This window comes from Canis lupus, chromosome 37 (genome assembly GCF_003254725.2).
Source record: "Canis lupus dingo isolate Sandy chromosome 37, ASM325472v2, whole genome shotgun sequence".
Classification (NCBI taxonomy): Eukaryota; Metazoa; Chordata; class Mammalia; order Carnivora; family Canidae; genus Canis; species Canis lupus.
Genome location: NC_064279.1, coordinates 1,928,201 through 1,947,875, shown reverse-complemented (window position 1 = coordinate 1,947,875; position 19,675 = coordinate 1,928,201). Strand labels below are relative to the sequence as shown.

Sequence of the window (19,675 nt, the reverse complement as noted above, 5' to 3'; positions counted from 1 at the left end):
CTGTGTGTCTCATGAAAAGATAAATAAAATCTTTTAAAAAAATAAAGGGTACAATTCAATATGATGGAAATATATCATAACTGGGGCCACTGGCACTAAAAGCTCTCCCCTGCCAGGCCTGCTTCTCAAGAACAGTAATAAATTGGGCAATTTTTAAAACATACTGATTTTCCTTGGAGGGATGCTTTGATTCTCTAACCTCACTGTGATAATAAACAGTAATATACACAATAATAAAGTATAATATAATAATAAAAATAATAAACAACAAAGGAAGCAATCAAGAACCTAGTAGATAACAGTGCTTATACCACAATCAGTGGGGGGTTGACAGATCCTTCCATCGCAGCACTACGTAGGGAGTAAACTTTTAAGTAGAAAGAGCTGCTGTCAGGGTCAGATGGACTTACCAAGTCTGTCCAGACATCCTGCCTCCTCTCTAGTTGATGGTCCCTTGGGTGTCCACTTCGGAATATCTCTTCCCTAGACTTCAGGCCCAAGTTCCCACCTCCATTTCCGAGGTGAAATCACCACACAGTAACACTCTAAGCCATACCTTTCTCTAGGCAGATAATTTTTGGCTAATACTTAGGATTTGTAAAAACATTGGGGAAGGGAGTCCATTTCATATTGTTTTTGTTTTTTAGTATTCTTACACAACATTCTTCATATCATGTATCTTTAAAGTTTTAAATTTGCTCTTTCTTTACCCATTACTGAGTACCGTATATATGTTTAACAGACTTTTAAAACAACTGTTAAAAGGGATTCGGTTCCAGAAGTTGACAAAATTTTATAAATGATGTTTATTACTACAGGTATCAATGACAAAACATTGAAAACATTTTCCATGTATCATACATCTCAGAGGAAAGAAGAGATTAGAGAAATAAACATAAAGAACTGTCACTAACCTTTAATGGAATTAAGTGAATGATTTTGTTAATTGAATAATTATTTAGGAATTTATTTTTTGCTAATGCAGTTAATAGTTAAAACGGTAGATTGTTAAGTGGGGAAACCATCTGCTGATTTTCATTTGATGTTCAATAGCTTTACACTGTTGGCGGAAAGCCTGTTCCAACTCAGAAGGCAATTGGAGAAATTAGAGGAACAGTCTACTAAAATGACCTACGAAGGGGACCCCATCCCCATGCAAAGAGCACATCTGCTAGAAAGAGTCACCTTCTTGATCTACAACCTTTTTAAGAAGTAAGTAAATTTAAATGTGTCATGGCAGCCTCCATCCCGTGGGGTTGTAAGGATATCCTGGCTGGGGTTTTGGTGTTCAGGCAAAGCAGGATAGGGATGTGTTAAACAGTGAGCCTCAAGGTAAGGTGAATTGAGGCTCCAGAGAGTTCCAGAAACATTTCTGCTCTTCGCTATTTATTCATCACTTCTCCCAAAAACTGATTCAGTTTTCTATAAGCCAAGCACAACATCCAGCTGAAGTTCATTTTTAACATTTTAGAAAAGAAGATTTCAATGATTTCTCAAGTATATATCCAAGATATGAAGGGTAGAAGCCATGTGTATGTGTATAAGCTCATCTAAAGAAAAAAAAAAAAAACACAACTATGTACCAGAAATTCTAATATCCAGTTCAAAGATGACATGAAATTAACTTTTTACTTTATGTTTAGTTTGATAAAAATAGGCTTTTATTCTCGACTCAAGAATAACAATTAAGAATTATTTACTGCTGTTATTTAAGGGACAATCTTTAGGCATTTTTTTTCCATCTCCTAGTAATAATTTATGAGAAGCTTTTGGAAAGATTTGAGTTTAAAGGAGGTTTGAATAGCTTGTAAGTAAAGAAAATTTGGATTTCTTAAGAGGACAGCATCCTGTTTCTCTGTGGTTTTCAGCCTGACAATATTTTCAGTGTTCTCAAATGATGTGCTTTATTTCCTTTTAATCTAGCTCATTTGTGGTTGAACGACAGCCATGCATGCCAACCCACCCACAGAGACCGATGGTACTTAAAACTCTCATTCAGTTCACTGTAAAGCTAAGGTAGGCAGCATGTGCTCTATCTTTCCATTTGTTTGTGGGGCCACGGCCACTGCTTAATTAAGACTAATTTCTCTCATAGTGCCTTTCATTCAACTCTTCTATATTAAATGCCTCCTGCATGCCCAGCACTGAGCTATGGTGGATACTCTCAGAAATGTTAATATGAGGGCCCTGCCTGTAAAGAATGTGACAGTAAATATAAAGACATGAGGGACATTAGCATGAACGCTTGGAATCACAATATGGGGCATCATGGGATCAATTGCTGAAAAGATCAGTTGGGAGAAGACTGGAGAGTCTGGAGAAGTCTTGTGGCCCCTTTGAGGGCCAAAGACCTCGCAGGAAGAGCAGAGAGGGAAGGAGAGTGGGATTGTAAGAGAGCCAGACTACAGAAATAATGACTTTCTGGGTCTGTTTTGCAAGCATGTGAAGCAGAGAGAGGCAAAATTGAGTAGATTGGGGACAGAATATGGAAGACTTTGAATATCTTGCCCAGGAAACAATATTGGCACATTCTTCCCCTGTGATTGCCCAGCAACTAGCTTATAGGATTTTTATGAAAAATCTCAACGTTGTAATTTTCAACATATCCTTACTATGTACCTGATTTAAAGATATACGACTTTCATGTTATTGTTGCTTTGTCCATGCATTTGGTCCTTTCCATTAGCTGAGTAACCAAAACATATCATTTTCCTTAACAACTTTTAAAATAATGAATTTGAGCTTGAACTTTTGAAGATTTTCATTCATGCATCAATCCCCAAAGGCCCCAAGCTTTTAAATTCCTAATCACTAAATCACCTCTGATAGGACAGGAAGTGGTGATAACACAGTAGATAATTGATTTAGGGCCTCATGATAGGGTCCCTGATCACATATCACTATTAGAACTTTATTTTTAGGGATCCCTGGGTGGCGCAGCGGTTTGGCGCCCGCCTTTGGCCCAAGGCGCGATCCTGGAGACCCGGGATCGAGTCCCACATCGGGCTCCCAGTGCATGGAGCCTGCTTCTCCCTCTGCCTTTGTTTCTGGCTCTCTCTATCTCTCAGTCTTTCATGAATAAATAAATAAATAAATAAAATCTTTAAAAAAAAGAACTTTATTTTTATTTCATTTTATTCATTTCCATTTTATTGAAATGTAATTGACATACAGCACTTGAGAAGTTTAAGCTGAACAGAGTAATGACTTCTGTAAACTGCAAAATGATTACTACACTAAGCTTAGTTAACATCTACCAACTCAGAACTCCACTTTTAAAGGAAAGGCATTTTTCTTTAACTTGCATTTTAAATACCTTACATGAAATTCTTTTTTTTTTTTTAAGATTTTATTTATTCATTCATGAGAGACAAAGAGAGAGGCAGAGACACAGGCAGAGGGAGAAGCAGGCTCCCCGCAGGGAGCTCGATGCAGGACTAGATCTGGGACCCCAAGATCACTCCCTGAGCTAAAGGCAGATGCTCAACCACTGAGTCCCAGGTGTCCCCTGAAATTCTTAGTCATTTCCTTTGTGTGAATTTTGCAAGAACTTAAGAACCAAGAACAAAAGCCAGAGGACAATTTCTTTTAAAATGTTATGACTTTCAAAAGTTCCTTCTTCATCCTCACATCTCTATATAACCCAGAAGATAGTAACACTAAAGAGAAATAGGATAGAGGGGTGGCGGGCATCCTACTTTTCCTTGAGACACCTCTGTAGATTATATGATAAGTCTAAGATTCTCTCTGGGACAAAAAGGGAGATGAGTAGAGATTGCTTAGCCAAGAGTTCTGAGTGGAAGAGGCCTCTTGAATGGGCATCACCTTGCATGTTGTTTGAACTAATTGCCAGGGCTACTGACCATTAATTAGTCCCTGACTTGAGTGTTTCCACTTTCCTCTTCCACCTTTCTGTTGGGTCCCTGTCCTTCTTCCCTGTACCCCTGTTCTCCACCATCTTGATAAATGATCCTTTACTTAGTATTTTCCCTAAAACCCCTCCCTACCATAGCATTCCATCCTCCTATTTCTAAGGGAAGGGTGACATCACCGTCTTCCAGTGAATCAGATTCTGAAGTAAGATCCTTACTTCACATGACCTTCTCACTTCTCACTGCTAACAGCTACACACATCATATTCCCAACCCTAAAACCAATCCTGTGCTTTGTATAGGATAGTTAAGCAACATTTGTCACATTCTGCCCACACTTTTGCTTGGGCTATCATCTATGATTACATTTCTCCATTGCCCATCAGTTGCTTATCACCATTCTCCATATTCCATCTACTACTATATTTAGCTGGACTTCTTCCTTTGATGTATAGCCGTGTCCCCACACTTCTCCCTTCCCTAGTCTTCACCAATTCTTTAGTACCTAGGGCTGTACTGGGTCTAGATGAGATGTTCAATACATGCTGAGAGAATGATTGGGGTTTGGGATGAGTGCATGATTGGGGTAAGTGAATGAGTGATTCAATTAGTATCTCTGAAATTAGACTGAACCCGCAGAGAGGATCTATGAGAGGTTACAACTCAGAGGAGTTGAGGAAAGCAAAAGAATAAAGGAGGAGCTGACATCAGAAGAAATTAGAAGAATTATTACTCTGATCTTTCATCACTTATTTGCTTGGAGTTCGATCTTTTTTAGTTATGCACATTTTTGTTGTCATTTTCATAGTGTATTTAAAGATTGCAAATGCATTTGAATTGGAATTTTTCACATTCCACCAAGGTCTGATCTTTCTCAGTATTTTTACCATAAAACAGTGATCATCAAAACATTTAGTTTTCTAAACTTAGAGTTTTTTAATGATACGAGAATAAAATGGAGTGATATTAATAAATTTGCAAAGAATTTTTCTTATATTTATACATTTAACCTAGATTTGAGCTTTAACCAAAATATATATATATATGTATGTGTATATATATATATATATATATATGTATTTTTCTGACCTAGCCAATGTATTACCCAACACACATCAACTGAAAATACTTTCCAAGTTTTTGTCAATATGATATTAAGTGACTGGTGTCAATATTAATTACATGACAAACTAAAGAGGAATTGGACATTTTTATTTTTACTTGTTTTTGTTTTATTTTAATTACAATATAGTTACTATACAGTGTTATATTAGTTGCAAGTGTGCAATACAGTGATTCAGTAAAGAATTAGATATTTTAAAAACACGCTAACATATAACTAGAGATAACCTAAATTTGATTTGTATATATGACATAAATATATTTAAATATTTAATTATAAAAAGTTTTTTAGCACTTTTAATTTTTGCCTCTGATTCTTTATTTATATGTCTCTCCAGACTATTAATAAAATTGCCAGAACTAAACTATCAGGTAAAGGTGAAAGCATCAATTGACAAGTAAGTTCTAATTTCATTTTGAAACATGAAAATGTGAGACTTTTTAAAAAAAGAACTTTCCTCATTTTATAGAATAATTTCAAACTTTTAATGTATTTCTCTAACATTACATATCAATGTACTTCAAATATTTGACTTTGAAGTTCAAACATTTAATAGAACTCCAATGAAGACTTACTTTAAAAAATTTTACTATAAAGTCTTGAAATGAAAATTAGGACTATATTATACTGTCCCCTAAAGTATCAAGGAAAGTTTTTACTAGGTCTATAAAATAGCTCATTTTAAGGAATCTTCTTGATTTTACAGGAACGTTTCAACTCTAAGGTAAGAAATTCATTTTAGAATTGTTTTTGCTGTTCTCATAAATATATTTTACCTGAGAACGTGTAAATAGCTAAGATTTTCTCTCTAGCAATCGAAGATTTGTCCTTTGTGGAACTCATGTCAAAGCCATGTCCATTGAAGAATCTTCTAACGGGAGTCTCTCAGTAGAATTTAGACATTTGGTGAGTTCAATTACACAAGCTTCTCCCCCTCCCTGAATCAGACATGTCTTTACAAATAGGCCTTGTAATTCAGTGTATTTGGGGTTTGGGGGGTTGCTTATGTGAGATTAAGGGCCATATTGAGAAATAAAATATGGCGTCATTGAAATATTAGAAAGAGTAAGGAACTTTAACTCAGAAGTCCGAGTTCTCAACAATGGTGATACAGTACCCAAATACAGATGCCAGTTGGTCAATATATTTTGGTAATGATGACAGAGATAATTGGTCTTATAATGGAGAGGCATTCCTGATTTCATTTTTTTAAATCTCTCCAAGAAACGATATCCAGCAACCACATGTCTGGCCGAAGGTGCTTTCATTTTAGGAGTAGCTTGAGGAAGCAGGATGTTCCTGGGTATGACAGTTGCACGCAGTTTGCTTTGGCATGTCTAGAAAGCTTCTGACCCGGCCTCACCCGGTTGCTTCTTGTTTTTACCACTTCCTCTTAACCTAGAGTTCTCTTCCTGCTTTCTTTCTAATTCTTTGCATAGCTCTTAGATTCCCAAAGACTCTACTGCTTTCTTGTCGATGCATGTTACTCGTGGTTTCTTAACATTTAGGAAGTTCCTCACCTGAATGTTGGGGCGCCACTGAATCAGCCTCAAGGGGTCTTTCTTAAAGATAAAATTTAAGTTCACAGATACCTGCATATGCAAGCTTATGGTTTTTGGTTTTGATTTTTGTTTTTGTTTGATCTTTAGTAGTGAAGAGTACCTTTTTAACTGAATCCCTCCAGCGTGATACTGATAAATAAATAAAATGAAATGACGAGTCATGTATTATGTATCCTTTTAACTGGCACTCTTTTTGCTTAAGTTCAATTTCTATCCTTAAGAAATTTTCAACAATGGACAGTGTTTGCTAATAAATAAAGCTGTAAGAGATCCTTAACTTAGAGATGTCTGTCTCTCAAAAAAGTCATGTGGTAAAAAAAAAAAGGAACATACCAAAAAAGGTTAGGTCTTTCTTCCAGCAGGTATAATATATAAATTAACAAAACCTTACTTTTTGCAGTCCTCTTCTAGTAGCAAAGCATTTTTAAATATATTATTTTTTGCATAATAATTTTAATTGCTTTTTAATATAAAACTAAATGTAGAAAATCAGAGAGAAAAAAAGAAAAAAAAAGAAAATCAGAGAGGCAAAAATTTTAAAATTAAAAATCACCTGTATCTCCCTACCTTGTAACACTATTAACATCCATAGTTTTCATTCTCTTATACATACATGTATATGTACTTTTTAAGTGGGATCAGATTGTACACACTATATAAATTATTGTCTGCCCCTCTGTTTAATTAAGTAACCTCTATCCTGACCATTTTTGTGTCAGGAAGTCTCTAATGCCATTTAGTAGCTTACTGTGCCATATGGCACACTATCCCATCGTTTGTTTTCCCAATCCTTTGCATTGGACTTAGTTTCACAGGGATTGAGAATCATCATGGTTTAGCTCAGATGATATTTTCCAGGTACAAGGGAGTGCTGAGCAGATTTTAAAACATCCCAGCATGATTTCCTCTTTCCAAAATGTTGGCTGAAAAGCGTAGTCTTATTAGTACGTCAGCTTGCTCACTTACCTCAGTGAAGGTTTCTAAAGTGGGGCATCCCATGAGATGAAACAGGAGGCTTCTTTTTAGGCAACTATGTTAGACATCTGGGTACCATTCTAAAAGGAAAATTGTAGCCAAGGAAATGACTACACTAGGTATGACCAACTTGATATTTAATTGATGATGCTTCTCCATCTAAACACTGTTCTTTGTTTGTTTTTTGTTTTCTGGGTTTTTATTTTTTTGCAAAGCAACCAAAGGAAATGAAGTCCAGTGCTGGAAGCAAAGGAAATGAGGTACAAAATGTTTTCTACAAGATAATCCTTTTAAGGAAGCAACCCTATAATATCATATTTTTACAAAGTTTTTCAACTGCCCTTTATCGTTAAATATAAAGTCAAACTTGTGTCTGTCTAGTTACAAATTAAAGCTTGATAATTACAGTGTAAGAAAGTTTGTCTTAAAAAGGAGAAAACAGAAATTGCATATAATAATACCTTCTTAAAAGAACAACTATTAGCATTTGGTTCACGTCATTCTACCTACCTTGTAACTTACAAGTTATATTAACTTGTATATATTAACTTACATCTATGTACATATTAGCTTAAGTGTATATACATATTGTTTCATAACCTGTTTTTCCCCCCCGCACATAACAATATAAGGTGAGCAGCTTTCTATAACCTTAATACTCTTGGAGATAAGCATTTAAAGTGGTTGCACTGTATTGCATCTTACAGGTGTGCCATAATTTCTTTAGTCAATCTTCCACTATTGCAAAATATCTTAAAATCACTCATTTTCCACAGATAAGAGGCAAGTCTCAAACTTCATGACATAGTATATGAAAATCACAGGTGAAAAACAGTCCTATTAATTTATGGTATCAATTACCTTGCCCTTGTACTTAAGGTTTGCATTCCACTGGATGAACTGATTAACAGAACAAACTGATGTGGTCCAAGTGCTTGCATTTGAGTCCGTAAATGATAGAGTGGTCAGATCCTGAATTGAAAGTGGCCTTGGAGATCGTCTGTTTAGTTGGCCTAGATGCCAGGGCATATGTGTACGCCCTACATATTTGGAATTAGAAAACCTGGATTTGAGTCCATTCTGACAGTGACTGAAAATGTGATCCTTGGCAAATGATCTGATGGAGAAAAATTGCATTTTTTTCCTCTAACGGATCAGGGTAGTAATGCCCAGCACTCTCTGCTCAGAGATGCTGTATATGTAAGATCATCTACACAATGTAGTTATAAAGCAGTGAGGCTTATTCCTGGTGTGGTGGTAAGGATTCAGTCTCCTGGCTTGACAGTCACAGCTTCTAAGAGAAATCTCTTTGAATTATTTGGAAGGGAAAAGCACTTTATAAATCCAGCATTCAACTGCAACCAATCTAGCCCTCTCCACAAAACCACAAAGATTGACCACAAGAGGTTTAATGCTCTGCATTTTCCCTCCCAAGAATTCTTCATCCCCTTAATTGTGTCTTAAAGAGCATTTGCCAAATAGCACAGTCGCACCAAAGATGAGCCAGGGTAGAGCCTTGGCTTAGGGCAGAGCTGCAAACAGGTCTCTATCGCCTAGATATCACAGAAGCAGAGCTTTTGAGTTAAAGGATATTCTAGTAAACCAGATAGATAGGATTTATTCTTCCCACCTTATAGAAATCCGTAGAGATTTCCCAAATTTCCTAATTGGAACATTAGCACATTATAAATTAAAAAGTCATTTCACGCATCTCACTGGAACTTTGGCCAGTGATGCAGAGTAACATCCCTGAGTAGTATCTGCTAAGTCTGAATAGACTAAATACAATGCTTTCTGAGCTTTTCTTAAGTAAAACAGATCAAATGGGAATAAATCTAAATAGCTCAACTCTCCAATACATTGTCATCTTTATAAACGTAAAATCAAAGTCTTTACTTGGGTTTCCCTAGAGATGAAAATCCATGTAAATCATCCTCTACTATAGAATAACCAAGCAATGTCTTATTAACACTGTCTGCGTATATTACTGCGAACGTATTTCCTATTGTTTTCTGATTAATACCAAAATCATGCAGTCGTGTCAGAATGATTTTATCCTTCTCCTTTTTTCCCCTCTTTGCCAGCTCAGTTTTATTCTAAGCTAATTCCTTGAGCTCCCCCTGTTGATAAAATTGTAAGATGACGCCTGGGTACGTTTAAAACACACCACAAGGCCCCGAAGTCGTTTCCTGTCCTACAGAAACAACTGAAAAGTCACAAAAGATATGAAGTGGCCTCAGAAAGATGATCAAAGGATCAGGGGCTTGGCCAGGCAGTAGGAGTGATCAAAAGAAGTCAGGAAAAAGCTTGGGGAAGATCTAGTGATAAAATAGAGTTCATAAAGTCATAGGGACAGAGGTCGTAGTAACCAAAATGTCAGGAAATCAGGAAGCTAGGACATTATACCTCATTTTCAAAATTCGGATAGATGTTGCTTATCTGTGAGAACCTGCAGCGGGAGTGATATGGCCTGATAAGAATTTACTGAACAAATCCTCCTGTGGCATTTACTCTATACTGGGCAATAAGAGCTTCACTGACGTTGATTGATGTACTTCTTGTGACAGTGCTATGAAGTGGATACTATGAGCGTACTCATTTAATGAGGGAAACTGAGGCACGCAGGGGTCGGGCCAAGATTCAAAGTGGGGCTCCCGTGTCCATGCTCTTGGCCACTATGCCAGGCTGCCTCTGGGATCAGAAAACCTGCGCTGGGAGAAGCGGCCCTGGTTGGCACTGCTCTGTGACCCCCTCCTGCCCCTTGCTCACACGCTCGCTCCATCTGCTGGGATTCCTGTCAGGGAGGCCTTTGTGAGCATGCGAGTAGCACCCATCCTTTCTCCAGCTGCTGCTGTTACGGTCTCACCCTGCCCACCCACTCAGAAATCACGTAGCCATCTCGCACCAGAATCCTTAGAGAGTTTAGAAGAAATTTAAAATAGTGCTTTCTCAGAAAATGTTGTTGACCTCTCCCTTAACTCCTCCACCCGTCAGTTGGGGATTGGAACTAGCACCGTGGCGGGGTCTGCCTCTCAGAGGCATCACTGACCCCCCCGTTCCGTTACCTGAAAATGGGGATCACGTTGACCTGCGCTCATGGGGTGGTTAAAAGGACCACGGGAGATGGGACATGGGGAGAGTCGGCTGCGCTGCGCTGATCAGAGCCCCAGGGCCGCCCATGTGTGAACAACAGGTATTGACCCCGGTGGAGAAGTATCTGTAAAGATGACCCCTGACTTAGGACACGCCGCCCGTCCTTACCTCTGCCACCTGCCAAAGTGCTTGGATGTTCCCTTTCAAGGGCCCCTGGCACATACTTCTCTGATTCCAGATCCCTGAGCTCTCAAAGCACCATGTATGTAAGCCCTTTTTATGGGATCACATGTCTTGGGTTCCTACTTGGCCTGCCCCTGTGTGCAGCACACGCGCACACACGCACACTGGGCACCTCAGTTCTGCTTTTGTGGTTGTCAGAACTTGGACTGGATACTTACTAAAAGATTGGGAACACACCAAGACACCATGAGTGATGGTTTCCCCAGGGGCGCCCACTCTAAGCCTCCCAAGCACCCCATATGGGGCTGTTTGACTCACAGTGTCCAAAATGAGGGGGTCGGTCAGGATGTGCTGGGGGTCTCAGCTGTAGGATTAGGTAAAGGGAGGAAGTTGCATTAGACCCGTACTGTTGCAGAACAAGCAAAGAGGTTCCTTAGGAGCCACCTGTGGATTGGGGGAGGGGGTGAAAGGTGGAGCTCTGGGTCACCCACCCCTATTCAGTCGCTCTATTTTATATATTTTACAGATTGGAACCCAGGTAGTAAAGTTCTTTTCAAGAATACGTTTCAATATTATTGAAATTTGAAATATTTGAAAACCATTGGATTTAGACAATTTCTGAAGCTTTTTTGACTAAGGCTCTATAATATGCAAAAGTGCAAACTAGAGTATGGTCTTTACTTTTTTGTAAAAGAAAATGAATTTAATTTTAATAATTTCCTTTGCAATTTCACAACCCCCCCCCCCATGGGAAATCTGTCGATGTGCTGTCGCAAAATCAAGGCTAACAATTATTGCTCCTTTCTCCCCCCTTTGTTCTTTCCTTGGAAGAGCCGCCGCAAAGAAACAATCCCATCTCCTAGCAAATGGCCAAACCTGGAAGGCATCAGGTTGTCCTTGTAAAATAAACATTCCCAGGAAGCAGGCTTTCCCAGAGGTCCTTCTCTGGCAAAAAGCTAGCTAGAGAGTATCGTTGAAATGTGGAAACTGTTTGAACAGGCAAGCTGGAATGCAGCCTCTCGAGTTTGCTCTCTGTCATGGGCTTTAACTGACAAATGAGGTTTAGCCACAGACTAAGGTATCAGGTAATTTTGTTTATATGGTGGGAAGTCATGAAGCCTAAAGAAGCTATTAGTAGAGCCTGGGTGACTTGAGATTCATCGAACAAAAGAGCCAAACAGATGTTCTTTCAAGGTTCGCTGTTCTCAAGCACAGATACACGTTCACGCGCCAGCCAGCCCAGCCGTTGTCACAGAAAGCTGATTCCCTTCTGAACAGTTTAAGTAGTGGCCACACTTTTTAAGAGTGACGTTGATACAAGAATGACACTAAGTGTGTAGACTTTGTATGGGACACCTTCCGTATAGTCCCCTTATTTTATGGGCTGAGAATTAGTTGTTCTGTGATTGAGGTCGGTCTCTCGTGTGATTGTACCATTATTTCCCGCTCGGATCTTTGTTTCCCAGCATCCAGCTCAGTGTCTGGTACATGGTAGGTACTCAGAAGGTGTTAATTAAGTGAATAGATTATCATTCATTGTTTTCTAGTCCACGGAGCAACATTATCACAGATTATGGCTTGTTTAGAGATGAGCAAGGAAGGCCGCCTGGGTGGCTCGGGCAGCTCTTGACTGCAGCTCAGGTCGTGGTCCCAGGATCTTGCGGTCCAGCCCTGTTTCAGGCTCTGTGCTCAGCGGGGTTCTGCTGTTCCTCTCCCTCTGCTCTTCCCCCCCTGCTTGTGCGCTCTCTCTCTCTCTCAAATAAACAAATAGAATCCTTTAAAAAAAAAAAGTGAGCAAGGAATTTAGATGAAAATTTGCCTTATCCCAGTGTATTTTCTTAAAAGAGGTTTCCTCAAGTCCAGAGTCATAACATATGACTTATGTTATTCACATATTCTAGATTTAATAGCATGATAATATGTTTATTCACATATTCTAGATTCCCAGGGTGTATTATTAGGCATAGAGCATAGGAAAGAGAAAAAGAATATGGTGACATGTCTCCCTGCCTTTCATAAGGTTGTGTATTTTCGTGTCCAGGTGAGCCTGGCCAGGTGGTTATGGCAGATGATGCAATGTGTGCTTTTCTTTACAAGTACAATGAAGTCAATCCATTCACGTCATTCAGTGCCGTAGACTATAAACACCACAAATAAGGATATTTTAAATCCATAATCATCTCAGATGATTAGAGTGGCTTTTAAACACAGCCGTTAGTGATGCGTCTTATCTGTGACGTTTTCCCCAGTCTCCGAGGAATGCATCCTGGCAGTGCGAACTTGAATAGTAGCCCTGGCCTGGATGGCACTGATAAAGCATAAAGGCTGTGATGGGCAGCCGTGTGAGCTTTCAAAGTCAGTGGTGCTTCCTTTCGTCAGAGCTGCTTTTCTCCAGGCACGTCTATTATATAGTGTTGACTTCCTTGCTGTATTTCACTCTAAATGTGCCTCACTACTGCATCCGGGGCTTTAAGTCATCATTAGAAATTAGCTTGGGGGCGCCTGGGTGGTTCAGTTGGCTAAGCGTCTGACTTCGGCTCCGGTCATGATCTCAGGGTCCTGGGATCGAGCCCCACATTGGGCTTCGCACTCAGCAGGGAGTCTGCTTGAAGATTCTCTCCCTCGGCCTCTTCCCCTGCATTCCCTCTCTCTCTTGCTCAAATAAATAATCTTTTTTAAAAAAGAAACGAGTTTGGATCACTGAGGAAAGCTCTTGCCATCCATATTCCAGTTCAGTAAAGTGATGAGTAAAGCATGTCGTCTTTTTCCAAAGTTCATGGACAACTCTGAGTGTCATTGCTCTGTCTACAGAGTCCTGGTTTCTCACACTTGGGATGGTGAACACACAGGCCCCATGACACAAAGGCCTGAGCAAATTATCCATAATGAGTAATTAGATCATGTGTGCATTTAGTTGTGGAAGTTAAACTCTAGAGACTAGTATGGGGGAGGGGTGGGGCCTCATAGTCAAAAAGACTCCCGTTAGCTGTCCTCCGGCTGTGGCCCTCCCGACAGAGAAGGACGTCTGTGGGATCGAGGCAGTGAGCTTCCCTGGAGTCCCAAGCGCAGATGGCACCATCAGTGCAAACTTGTAGGTACAAGCAGAGGCCTATGGGCCACACTGGCTGGTGAGGCCCCTCACAGAGGTGGAGGAGAAGAGGGTGGGCAATGGTCCAGAACGGCCCCGCTCTCTCCAGGCCACCATGTTCCAGTGAACTTTGAGCAGTTAAAACCTGGCCAACTAGGTCATATGAAACTTAGAGGTCAAAGCAGGAGCTATATCATATTTTAACAGTTTGTTAACTTGATTTATAATGGTCAAGTGTTTACCCGTGTGGTTTGTGGGTCTCCATCTGTGTACTTGCCTCAGGCCTCTTAAGTGTCCTACACAGGCTTGCCTCATCCTGTCCACTGAACTTAGTGAGAATGTGAAAGGAACCCGCTAGTAAACATGCATTGTGGATTCTTTGTTTGTCTCAGGATTTGCATAGTGGAAGCACGCTATGGGGCAGTGAGATTTTTCTGTTTAAAAAATGTGGGTTTTGTTCAATTCCGTGTCTAAACAGAAGCTGATGACTTCAGCCCATACTTGACCAAAGAAACAGTAATGTATTTCTTTCAACACGGGAGGGGTTTGGGCGGGGACTGGCTGTTTCATGCATTGGATGTACTGGGGGTAATTTTAGGAGGGGTCTAAGGGATTTTCAAGCAAAATTTCCATTAGCATAACTTTCTACTAACCCAGTAAGAAGCAGTCCCACTCCTACCTGAGGTCGATGTAAGGTACCACAGTGATCTAGCCCAAGGAACAGAAGAGTCTTTAATTCTCTACTTCTTTCCCAGTGACAAATCCTAAGTGTGACATTCCTCATTGTCAATAAAGTCTTCCTCATGCAATTGTGCTTCATATCATCATATTAGAACTAAAATCTTTATTATTTGAAATTTAATATAAGTAGATTATAACTTGTTATTAATACATATTCAATTTAGATAATTTCTGCTAGGGCTGACTCTGACACCCTTAATGCCACCCCGACTCTTGTAGTCTCAATAATTGCTCATCTGCTTACAGGTTCCCACAGGGTTTGTGGATTTTTGTTGTTGTTGTTGTTGTTGTTGTTGTTGTTGTTGTTGTTTTAACATTGTTTAAGCCTTCAAGGTGCCTGGGTGGCTCAGTTGGTTAAGTGTCTGGCTCTTCATTTCAGTTCAGGTCTTGATCTCAGGGTCATGAGTTCAAGCCCCATGTGCTGGGCATGGAGACAACTTAAAAATATTTATATAGGGATCCCTGGGTGGCGCAGCGGTTTGGCGCCTGCCTTTGGCCCAGGGCGTGATCCTGGAGACCCGGGATCGAATCCCATATCAGGCTCCCGATGCATGGAGCCTGCTTCTCCCTCTGCCTGTGTCTCTGCCTCTCTCTCTCTCTCTCTCTATCATAAGTAAATAAATAAAAATTAAAAAAAAAGTAAAAATATTTATATAAGTAAATTAAAAAATAAAATTCTACACCCATCTCCAAATTTTGCACATCTCTTTTTGAGACTAAACACAATGTGGATATAGTATATTGAGACTCATTGTCTCACAAATTCCACCTGAAGTTCTTGTTATGATGCAGAATCTGATTCAGAAGGCTTGGGATGAGGCCAGAGATCCTGTTTTCCTACCAGCTTTCAGGTGCTAACAGTGCTTCTAGTTCTGGGCACACAGCAAGCTGCTGTACGATTTCATTAGAGGAAAAACAGCAAAAAAAATAAAAAATTAAAAATTAAAAAATTTTTAAAAAAGAGAAAAACAGCAATTTCTGTCCCACTTCTTCCTACACCAAACCTACTTTCCAGAGGTGATCATTTTTTGAGTCAAAGTATTACGCTAACATACTAATATTTCTTGATTTTTAAAAAATTTCATATACTTAACTTCTGAATTCTTTCTATAAAAGATTAAAGTATCACTATCACCAGTTCTTTTTTCTTTTTATTTCACTGATTCTTTATATATATACATTTCCCCCCATCTTCACAGTATCATTATAGAACATAATTTGTTTTAGTCAATGTATTCAACACTTACATTACTTTGAATAAATAAAAATTGTTGACAGCTGAACCACATATCATAGTATAATTGCATTTCCATTCTTGTATTACTTCTGACTTTCCCTGGATTTATTAGTTGCCTCAGTTTCTTTTTCAATCAGTTTATTTTACGTACCTGTCACTAATGTGGCCCAAAACTTTTCTTTGAAACTTGAAAACTTCTTTTTTTAATAAGGATTTTTTAAAAGTTTTTTTAAATTTATTTATCTGAGAGAGAAAGAGAGCCCGTGCTCAAGTGGGGAAGGGACAGAGGGAGATGGACAAGCAGACTCCCTGCTGAGCAGGGAGCCCCATGGATGTGGGAGGGGTCTTGCTCTCACAACCCTGAGGTCATGACCTGAGCTGAAATCCAGGGACACTTAACTGGCTAAGCCACCCGAGTGCCCTGAAACTGGAAAACTTGCTGCAATATGATCAAACAAGTCAATCTGTGGGGGTTTTTTTTCTTTCCCTTGGGAACACCCCCTCCGGAGCCCTCCATCTCTTTCTCTAATTTGAGCTGATTGCCCTCTGATTCTGTTGCCCAATTATTATTATTATTTTTTTAGTTCTTAAAAAACTTCCTTTCACCATCATCCTAGGAACTACATCTTCTACTTTACTAGAGACTGAAAAACTATTCTGTAAAGTGATCGTACCCACTCCCATCAACAGTGTATAAGAATTACCATTGGATTATGCCTTTGAACTTTTTTCTATTCCGTTTTCTCTATTCTCTTTCTGGAACTTCTGTTAGTTTGTTATTAGAGTTTGTGTATTAATTCTTACTCTCTTTTCTATCCTATTTTTTTATTCGACTTTTTTTGTTTGTTTGTTTCGCTTTCTGGGACATTTCTTTCACTCTATTTCCAGTCCTTCTGCCAACTTGTCTATTTCTCTTATTCTATTTATAATTATTCATTATTATTTTCTGAATGTTCCTTTTGATAGCATCTTATTCTTGCTTCACTGGTGTGATATATTTGTTACATCTGTTAATAAAGATTTTGCGACATCTTTAAGAGCTTTTTAACGAACACACACATGCACAAGTAGAGAAATACAATAAACCTTCATTTATACATCACCTAACTTCAACAATGATTAACAATTGCCTATCTTATTTCATCCATTTTCTCCCTATAGTCCATAAACTTTTACAGGATCTTCCTCTTTTCTGCATAATATCCCAGCCCTGCCCTCCGCTTGGCCTTGTATCTGAAATGCAGAGAGCCTCTCTAGTTCCTCTGATTCATCTGCTCTAGAGAGTAAACCTGTCCTTCTTCAGGGTCGGGGATGGGTGGGGACCTCATTGCATGGGCTCCTAACCGCTCCCCTGTTCAACCCTCTGCATTCAGGCCTTGCAGGCTCAGGTGTTCGGAGACACCCCGGTTCTGCCCCTTATTGCCACCCTTACACCACACCCCTTCACCTCTCATTCAGAGATCTAAATTACAGTTTTATTTAATGAAAAGTAGACAAAACTCCAGCTGTTACTTTATTGAAGTTTCTGGAGGGAGCAGAAGAAAATACATTTTCTACCTGCCAATTTTAACCAGAAGGAAATCTTGCTTTCTTTTTAAACAAAATTCATTATGACATTGACTTGTTTCTGTTATATCTATATACATATGCCTTGATTTTATTAATAGTTTACAAGCTGAAAAGGGCAAATTTTTAAGAATTAAAAATACAGAATTGTCTGCTTCTTATTGATGAAAATATGCTAGAATTTTAAGTAAAAAAATATATTGTTAGGGAGACTTAAAATCATTCTGTTTATGGAAATGAAGATTTCTCACTCTGTATAGAGTCTACATAACTTTTTAATTTTTTTCAAGAGTTTATTTATTTATTCATGAGAGACACAGAGAGACAGGCAGAGAGAGAAGCAGGCTCCCTGCGAGGAGCCCGATGTAGGACTCGATCCTGGGACCCTGGGGTCATGCCCTGGGCCAAAGGAAGGCACTAAACCGCTGAGCCACCCAGGGATCCCCTTAATTTTTTATTTAAATTCAATTTGCCCACATATAGTATAGCACCCAGTGTTCATCATATCACATGCCTGCCTTACTGCCCCCCACCCACCTCCCCTTCAGCAGCCCTCCATTTGTTTTCCGGAGTCGAGAGTCTCATGGTTTGTCTTCCGCTATCATTTTTTCCGTTCAGTTTCCCATCCTTCCCTTACATTCACATGTGAGTGAAACCATATGGTGATTGTCCTCTGATTGACTTACTTCACTCAGCATCATACCCTCCAGGTCCATCCACGTGGAAGCAAATGGTGGGTATTTGTCATTTCTAATGGCTGAGGAATATTCCGCTGTATACACAGACCACAGCTTCTCTATCCATCATCTGTCGATGGACACCGAGGCTCCTTCCACAGTTTGGCTATTGTGGACATTGCTGCTATAATCATCGGGGTGCAGGTGTCCCAGTGTTTCATTGCATCTGAATCTTTGGGGTAAATCCCCAGCAGTGCAATTGCTGGGTCATAGGGCAGATCTATTTTTAGCTCTTTGAGGAGCCTCCACACAGTTTTCCAGAGTGGCTGCACCAGTTCACATTCCCACCAACAGTGTAAGAGGGTTCCCTTTTCTCCGCATCCTCTCCAACATTTGTGGTTTCCTGCCTTGTGAATTTTCCCCATTCTCACTGGTGTGAGGTGGGATCTCATTGTGGTTTTGATTTGTAATAGAGATTGAAGTCAGGCATTATGATACCCCCAGCTTTGGCTGTCTTTTTCAACATTCCTCTGGCTGAGATCTTTTCTAGTTCCATACAAATCAGGATTATTTGTTCCAACTGTTTGAAAAAAGTTTATGGTATTTTGATAGAGATTGCATTAAATGTGTAAATTGCCCTGGATAACATTGACATTTTTACAATATTAATTCTTCCAATCCATGAGCATGGTATGTTTTTCCATCTCTTTGTGTCTTCCTCAATTCCTTTCAGAAGTGTTCTGTAGTTTTTAGGGTAGAGATCCTTTACCTTTTTGGTTAGGCTTATTCCTAGGTATCTTATGCTTTGGGTGCAATTGTAAATGGGATTGACTCCTTAATTTCTCTTTCTTCAATCTCATTGTTAGTGTATAGAAATGCCACTGACTTCTGGGCATTGATTTTGTATCCTGCCACACTGCCGAATTGTTGTATGAGTTCTAGCAATCTTGGGGTGGAGGCTTTCAGGTTTTCTGTGGACAGTATCATGTCATCCGCAAAGAAGGAGAGTTTGACTTCTTCTTTGCCCATTTGAATGCCTTTTATTTCTTTTTGTTGCCTGATTGCTGAGGTGAGGACTTCCAGTACTATGTACTATGTTGAATAGCAGTGGTGAGAGTGGACATCCCTGTCGTGTTCCTGATCTTAGGGGAAAGGCTCCCAGGGCTTCCCCATTTAGAATGATATTTGCTGTGGGCTTTTTGTTGATTTCATGATATTGACGTATGTTCCCTCTGTCCCTACACTTGAAGAGTTTTAATCAAGAAAGGATGCTGTATTTTGACAAATGCTTTTTCTGCATCAGTTGAGAGAATCAAATGGTTCTTGTCGTTTATTAATGTGATCTGTCATGTTGATTGATTTACGGACGTTGAACCACCCTTACATGCCAGGGATAAATCCCACTTGGTCAGGGTGAATAAGCCTTGTAATGTACTGTTGGATCCTACTGGCTAGTGTGTTGGTGAGTATTTTGACATCTGTGTTCATCAGGGATATTGATCTGTAATTCTCCTTTTGGGTGGGGTCTTTGGTTTTGGGATCAAGGTGATGCTGGCCT

The 19,675-nt window shown here is 39.5% G+C and overlaps 1 protein-coding gene across 9 annotated transcripts in view; it reads left to right on the top strand.

The window, feature by feature from the left end:
• Positions 1–19,675, top strand: part of STAT4 (signal transducer and activator of transcription 4) — a 118,855-nt gene that overhangs the window by 86,382 nt on the left and 12,798 nt on the right. For all 9 annotated transcript variants that reach the window (XR_003134276.3, XR_003134275.3, XM_025441578.3 and 6 more), the window contains 6 exons: positions 1,054–1,212; positions 1,924–2,016; positions 5,333–5,392; positions 5,702–5,719; positions 5,808–5,901; positions 7,748–7,792. Coding sequence is in view for 7 of the 9 variants with exons in the window: in XM_025441578.3 (XP_025297363.1) it covers positions 1,054–1,212; positions 1,924–2,016; positions 5,333–5,392; positions 5,702–5,719; positions 5,808–5,901; positions 7,748–7,792 (469 nt within the window). In the remaining 2 variants the exon portion in view is untranslated. The remainder of the gene's footprint in view (positions 1–1,053; positions 1,213–1,923; positions 2,017–5,332; positions 5,393–5,701; positions 5,720–5,807; positions 5,902–7,747; positions 7,793–19,675) is intronic.